Here is a 7,884-nt window from a genome sequence, read left to right on the forward strand (position 1 = left end):
GAACATTCATGCCCACTGTTAAACAGAGGTGGGGGTTTTGACATAAACTATCAGCCTTGATCACCTTGACAAGTGTACCAACTCACACCATGGTAGGGTGAAGTAACTACTAACAAACATACTGTGACATGTTGAGACCATGTCATAGGTGACAACCTTATTAGAGGTTAAATACCTGCGACTGAACATGAGAGGTGACCTGATGACTGAGAACCTACAAGTCTTAAACCTGCATACTGTTTAATGGCCACCAGGGGGCAGTAGCTGTGGTTGTAAAAAGTTCACGGGTACATTTTATTCATTCTACTGTCAGAGAGGAAGATTTTCCCATAAATCAAGATAACCAACAGGTGTTCAGATGGTTAAATCTGAACACCTGTTGGTTATTTTATTCCTGAGAGGAACACATCTATAATAACTAGTGATGCTCAGACTTTTCCTCTAGCTCCGTCTTCAGATCAGAGCTTTAATGTTTCTGAGAAACAGCTGCTTCCTCACTGAAACACACTTGACCCTGCAGGAGATGTTCAGTCCTTCTTACCTACAACAGGAGAACCCAGCACGATGCCGATGCCCCCAAAGAACATGAGTATCCCATGAGCATCGGCGAGCTTCTCCAAGCCGACCACCTGACCTGTGACATACGGCGTCAGGGTCCAGTTCCCGGCCATGAAGCCCAAGCTTACAGACAGCACCTGGAGGCCCAGGTACGACCTGTAGGGGAACAGAGGGAATCATTTCTGTCCATCAACTCAGCAAACACTCAACATCTGCAGATAAACCAAAACACAGATTAGAGTAGTGTTTGGGACTTTTATGGCGTTTCAGCTGGGGAGCAGGTGAATAGTAGGAGGGCGTGTTAGGGGGAGGAGCTTAGAGCTTAGATCAGGTGTAGTTGGTCTCTATGCTATGAAAGCTGAGTGAACACAGCCCTCTAAAACAGACAAGTGTTAAACATCAGTCTGAGCTTCAGTTCTTTCTCAGCTGGTGTTTAAATTAAAGATATTATTTCTTCCAGGCTAAACAAGTTAAACAAATGAGTCTGTGTTAACTCAATAAGAAAGTTTGAATATGGATTTTATACTTGGGAGCGAAGGTTCCTTTTATAGGCAGGAAAAACCTGGACTTCCTTAGGATGCATAAACAGCTTGATATTTCATTTATATTCTGAACTGAACCCAGTGCCTGATCTCATCTCGTGCTGATAAAAAGGAGCCAGTCCTGTTCTGGATACTGTCACTGTTTATCTAAATGACCAACCATTTTCAGGCAGCAGTGGTTAAGTTACATAAACGTGTTTATGTTCTTCTGTCCCAGATAATTTTCTCTCACCTGGTCAGGGGAATTAGGATGACTCCAAGCCCGCTCACCGCCACTGTCAGGGCATACAGGACCACACTGTCTACCCGCGGCACGTCCGCCATGACGCCCAGGGTCAGTTTGCCCACACCGCTCCCAATGGACAGCAAGGACACCAGGGAGATGGGGGGGACACCCTCCGTCAGCCTGGCACTCTGAGCCAAGTCCTCCAAGAAGAGGGCAGGGGGGGAGCTGCCTGCAGGAGAACGAGGACACGCAGGTGAGCAGGTAAACCAATGATCGTCCTCTGATGAACCAAAAAAAAAGTTTCATTAGGAAGAGAGGAAGGCTGACCAAAGCTGAAGAAGAAGAGAGAGACGCACAGTGCCAGAAAAACTCGGTCCTGAAGGACAGATGACAGGGAGGACGAGGACCTGAGGACAGAAAGGACGGAGTCAGTGTGCAGCTGGTTTCATGAGAAAAATTAAAAATACATCAGAATGAGCACAAACTGTCTTTATATCGGCTTTTATCCACTTCAGTAGAAACAGTTCTAAGACAAATCATTTACAGTTTTTATTGATGACTTTCTTCACCTTCACATGGTTTCAGAAACATTTGAGCCCCCAAAAAAGATTAAAGTGAATCAAAAGGCTTATTTTGGAGTCTGCGTCCTGAACTCACCGCGTATGACGCTTCATCTTCATCTTCATCCTCTCGATGAAGGCCGAGCAGCTCAATAAGCTGCACCTCCTGACCTGTGATTCTGTGGTTTCCATGATCATAACCTGATCTTTAGTCAAAAGCTTCTCATTGGTCAGCTCTTGCTCCTCCCGAAGGTGCTGCTCTAAGATGGCAGCTCGCTGTTTGAGGTAGTATTTAGGTGGGGTCAGAGGTCGCATGGGGCCAGCACACGCTATGATGTTGAGGGCCAGTGCGCCAACGAGGAGGAGGCAGCCATCCAGCCCGAACAGATCCACAAACTCGCCCTGCAGCGTGGCATACAGGAAGCCACCAGCACTTGAACCTGAGGACAACAGAGAGGAACTAACCAATCAGAGTAGAGAGACATTTCTCTCATATTTGCTGAACAAGCACACCAAACTTTATTTATAATCCTCAAGATTTTAAATGCTCTTCCCAGGAGATCAGAGATGAAGACTGGATTTTAACAACTGAACTACAGCTCAGCTTTAATCTGGAAGCTTCTGCGGCTAAGCCCACAGCCTAAGCGTCGTACGTTCAGTGAATGCATCACTGAATGTGCACCATTACCTTGTGGTTTTTAATAAACGGCACTCAGTTTAGAAATCGAATGGTAACAGATGTATGGAACAAACGTCAGCAAAGAACAACTTTTTCCTATCGTATCACACCCCAACAGTCACCTGACTGGCACTTCACAGCTCCACTGGCTGGCTAGGAAATTTACTTTTTGGCCCTTCGAGAATGCAAAAAATACACACACCAGAAGTGGGACAGGTGCTGGGTCAAAAACATCCACTGCACCTCACAAACTGCAATGGCTTGAGCACACCTGCTCCTCCCTTTGGGAAACTTGTGCAGATCTGTTGTCCATGAGGAACCCTTGGCTCGGTGAGAGGACACTTCATCCTGCTGGATGGAGGAGCAGATGTAACAGAGGAACAGCCTGCCATTGCAGATCTCAAACATGAAACTGAGATGCCAGCTTGTGGCCAAACGTCCTGTTTTAACCCTTTGGTGTGCCATTTCCACTCTGTTATAGGATCCGTCAGTTGTGAAGTTACTCTCACCACCCTTTGAGCCCTTTGAGATGGTGAGAATTAATTTTCAAAGACAAGTGAGTATATTTTACAGATTATGTCCAATCACCCCTCATAGGTGAGTAAAACAGTAGAATTCAGAACAGCTGATCAGCTGCTTGGGAATCTCCTAAAACAGGGACAGATCATGTCGCTGGACCATTCCTCTGGAATCAGGTGTGTCAGATCAACAGGAGGACTTCGCCCCGCAGCCCAGATTCAGGAGGGCTGATGCAATTCAGGAGTGAGCTTTAATTTTCAAAGCAACTGCAGTGCTAGGAAATATTGTTGGGTTACTTAATCTGGTTCTCTGATAACTAGAGGGTTGAATTTCATAAAACCTGCCTAGAATGAGTACGGGGTACTGCACAGGAAAAAAGTAGCAGCCATATGACAACCAGAGACCGTGAAATATCAATGAAATTTAGCAAATTTCCTCATCTTTGAAGTGAAAAACTACCAATGGGACTGATTGACACATGAGGTGGTGGTAAGTATGTTAGCAGGTTAGCTAGGCAACCAAAGCCTAGAGTGTCCATTCGTGACCAACCATCAGGTATGATGGGTTAGCCTTAAGGAAGGTCTGGTTGAGCATGATAATATGAGGAGACAGAGCCCTGAGCATGGCTTGAGAAGTCTCATGGCCACATGTGGTGTTGATGAAGCTTCCATAAAGGGCTTCTTTTATGAAACACTTCACTCTGTTATCAAAGAACTAAGATTATGTAAAGTTATCAACGTTCTGTAAGTGAAGCAGGGTTCACTTCAAAGATGAGAAAATTTGCTGAGTTCCTTTTATTAAAAACCACAAGGTAATGGTGGATATTCAGTGATGCGTTCTAGAATGTATGACGCTTAGGCTGTGGGCTCATCAGCATATACACGAATCAAAGGCTTTGAGTATTTTTCATGTTTCTGGCTACTTTTAACAGATGGAAGCAGTGAGTGAGTGATAGTACGGCCCAATGTCAACTTTTTTCTACAACAGGTGGTGGGGGAGGTTTACACCAATGCAGCAACAGCCATGTAACCTGTTGAGAGCAAATGAAGCGTAATGTGTAATTGATTTAAAGACATAATATTCAGAACTGGCTAAAACACACCCAGAGAAGGAAAAGTGCTTTATGGGTAATGTTTTATTCTTTCACTTTCTAATTCTGTGTTTCAGACTGATGTCCTGGGTGAGGGGAGCAAATATAAAACAACAAAGTGTGAGACTGATGCCTTTGGTGATCTTCATGGTGAATGTTTCAGTATCTCCAGGTAGGAAGGTGATGGGGTCATGTGACAAACCTACCTGTGGTCACTATCCCCAGAGCAAGACCCCTCCTCTTGTCAAAGTACAGACAGGTGATTGTGAGGGTGGCAGCGTACAGCAGACCGACACCGACACCTGAGCAAAACAAACACAGGATATAATGAATAAAGCCAACCAGGAGCCAGTTTGAACCTGGAGCTCAAAGTCAGTTTCAAAAGTAACAAGAGCAAAAAAGTATTCAACTTCAATCAACATTTATATGCAGATACATGTACAGCCCATGCTGCATACATGGCATAAACATAAAATGCACAAAAACTGTAAAACAAGACACAACAGAGAAGCTACAAGTAGAAACTTTTCACACAAAAAAATGACTTCAGACAATCTAAATAAATTCAGATTCTATTTCTGTTCAACAGCTGATCAATTAAGATTTTCTCCTCCTCTCTTTTGATCTCTAAATATCACAAACTCAAAGATATTCAGAGTAACACCATTAAAGAAGAAAGAAAGAAAAACAGCAAATATTCATGTTTGAGACTAAAACCAACTACTTCAAATAATGAAGAAAATTACATTTAACTAAATGATCACAGTTGTTGTTCCCCAGTCAGTACAGATACTGAGTCAGAATATCTGACCAAACCCAAAGGAGGAAGATCAGCTGACTAACAGCTGATAAACAGCTGAGCTCACAGACAGTGTCCTCCACAGACACTACAGCCTCACAGCGAAGCGTTCAAATCACATCATGACCCAAAGAATGTGTGAATGGGGGGGGGGGTTCTGGGGTGTGTGTGCAGGCTCAGCTCACTGCATTTTATTACAGACATGATTTTATTAACTTACTTCACTGCATCTAAGTCACAGTTTTATTCTTTTTTAATATCTTTTCTGCACTGCATTTATTTATTCACTCATTAGATCAGTTCTGTTCAGTTTATGATGTACTTTATACACTCTACAAAATTTTATTCTCTTCATTTATTCCAGGTGCTTCTAAGAATACCGGTGTGTTCTTTCATGTCCTTGTGGGACATTTAAAATATTTCTATATGTTTAATCTTTTTTAAGTTGCCTATTACTGCACATTATTTGTTGTATCACATTTTGCTCTGTCATGTAATCAGCTTGTCTCTCATCACTTTGAACTGCACTGACCTGCTGTGTAAATAAAGTTTGTTCGACTGTCACAGTCTTACCAACCACAACGCCGTAGGAGAAGATGAGGAAGGAGATGTTGGGAGCGAAGGCGCTCAGCATCAGCCCCCCCGCCACCATGACGCTGCTGAAAATAGTGACAGGCCGGGCACCGAAATTCACCACACAGACACTGCAGATCGGACCTGGAGGAGCATGGAGAACATTTGTTAAGTGTCATGTCCTGTGTTGGTTCTTCTTCTTTTTGTTTCTTCTGAGGCTGTCACACACTCACCCACGATGAGTCCGATTCCAGTGACCACTGAGCCCACCCAGGCCGTCATGGCCTTCCCCTCCCCAAAGGTTACCAGCCACTCTGGGTATAGAATGCCCACAGACTGAGGGGAGCCATACCCCAGAAGCAGAGCCAGAAAACCAGACACCACGATCACCCAGCCCCACCCACCATCCAAGGCCAGGGGTCGGGCACCTGAAGGGCCACTACCCGGGGATGACATGATGGTCTGACCTGCAGGGACCAGGAAACAAGCTGAGCTGTGGAGGAGAAAAGAGAAAGAGGAAAGGAGGTGAGGGGCGAAGACTAAAGAAGATGAAGGGTGGTCAGGTTTGCTCACCATTGGTGGGTTGGTGGGGCTTCTAAGATGACCCCACTCACCTCTTCACTGCAGCCTTCTGCTCAATTTTATTAGCACCTCAGCATTTTGAGGAGCAGTGTGAATCAGTACTGTTCACCTGCTGTTAGGTGCTCATGTCACATCTATCCCCTCAATTTTAATTAACATCTAGTTTTCATACAGTCATACTCATCCTTAACACCTCATACAGGCTGGAGGTTCAAGGGCCGGGTTGGCTGCACCCTGGGGGGCATTTGTTTGCCTTCACTCGGAGGGGGATTGATGTGGATCAGTGTGTGTCCTTGTATATTTATTTTTGTCTGTGTGTGTGTGTGTATGAGCAGCCTGTGTGTGTAGTTATGTGTATGTAGCCAGTATGTGTCTGAGTGTGTGTACAGCTGGGCCGGGACTTGCTGAAACTTGACCCCACAGGACACAGTTTTTGGAGGGTTTGCCACTCCCCACTGGTCATTGTTGCCCCTCCCTGGAGGCTCTGCAGGGTGCCAGGTGATTCTTGGGGCCGTGTTCTCATTGAGGGTTCTCAGCCTCATTACCAAGTACATTTCATGACAAACACAAAATACACAGACATTTATGCTCACTCACTCACTTACAGCCAAAGCAAGATTGTGTGCTTGTTTCTGTTTCCATTTTTCTTTTTTTAATGGAGATCATTCCAGTTTAAAATGAAAAAATCTGAAACTATCAAATTTCCTGTCACACCACTAAATCAGAGAAAGGCTGCAGACCAGAAAGCAAAAAAGTTTTTATAGTTATGGATTAAATAATCTAATTGCTGAGACTTTGATTTTCAGGTAAATGAACTGTTGAACCTATCTCTGTAACTTTTCCTGATGCTTCTTTGGCTCTTTGTGCTAAAATGAGAAGCATGCTGCAGCAGCAGAACTCTTTGTTCCTGAGCACACTTCAGAGGCCTTTACATGGACCTCCATTGTCTCCTGCAGACTAATGATCCACCTCATATTTTTGTCCCCGGAGGCCCCACAGGAGGAGGATCTCCCGGACCGGATCTCACGTGCTCTAAAAGCAGTGTGGTTAGAGGTTTAGCTGGCACAGGTCTGTGGACCCCTTTAGGAAGCTGAGTTCGTATTTTTCGATGTAAGAGGCTGGAGAGCAGACAGTTTGAAAGATGAGCCGCTTCCTGCAGCTCTGTTTGTTTTGTCTCCAGGCTGCGGGATGGGGACGGGAGGGGGGAGGGGGTAGTTTTATCCGCTCCTCTGATTAAGAAAAAACTAAACAAAAAATAAACAAAGAAGAAGAAGGAAGTTTTTGTCTTTAAGTGATGAACGACTGAGTGAGTCCTCCTCAGGTGTAGGGGTGAGTTTGTGTGTGTGTGTCCTCTCCAGCCACGCATACATAAACCGAAAAGAATCACAGTAGACAGAGTAAAGTAAAGTCGGGACTTACCGGTGCCTCGCTCCCTCCTCCTCCTCCTCCTCAGACAGCCTCCATGTGCAGCCGGGTGTCGGTGTGCGCTCACGGCGGACTGCTCTCCATCCTCCGGCTGTGAAACAGACTGCAGGAAGCTGCAGTCGCCTTTTGTATCCCATAAACCGGTTTGAAGCTGTTGGTGCCGGTCGTGCGCTTCGGCTCTTCGCACACACTCGTGTGGATTCGTGTTCAAAAAGCTGCGTAACTGGATCAACCTGATGAGGGGCAACAATGTGTTAAGTGCCCACCAGCACGGACGCACTAAAGAAGGGAAGGCAGCACAATTCATACACCAAGGATGGCAAATGGAAGG

The 7,884-nt window shown here is 45.2% G+C and overlaps 1 protein-coding gene across 1 annotated transcript; it reads right to left on the reverse strand.

The window, feature by feature from the left end:
• Positions 1-527: 527 nt before the first annotated feature.
• LOC115791862 (monocarboxylate transporter 9-like) lies at positions 528-7,577 on the reverse strand. The gene is made up of 8 exons (XM_030746142.1): positions 7,548-7,577; positions 5,780-6,039; positions 5,547-5,690; positions 4,381-4,476; positions 1,984-2,326; positions 1,654-1,733; positions 1,333-1,555; positions 528-714 (listed from the first exon to the last, which is right to left on the reverse strand). Exons 2-8 carry the CDS (start codon positions 6,000-6,002, stop codon positions 528-530), a joined length of 1,296 nt encoding a protein of 431 aa, XP_030602002.1. The 5' UTR covers positions 6,003-6,039; positions 7,548-7,577.
• Between the last annotated feature and the right edge of the window lie 307 nt (positions 7,578-7,884).

This window comes from Archocentrus centrarchus, chromosome 14 (assembly GCF_007364275.1).
Source record: "Archocentrus centrarchus isolate MPI-CPG fArcCen1 chromosome 14, fArcCen1, whole genome shotgun sequence".
NCBI classification, from domain to species: domain Eukaryota; kingdom Metazoa; phylum Chordata; class Actinopteri; order Cichliformes; family Cichlidae; genus Archocentrus; species Archocentrus centrarchus.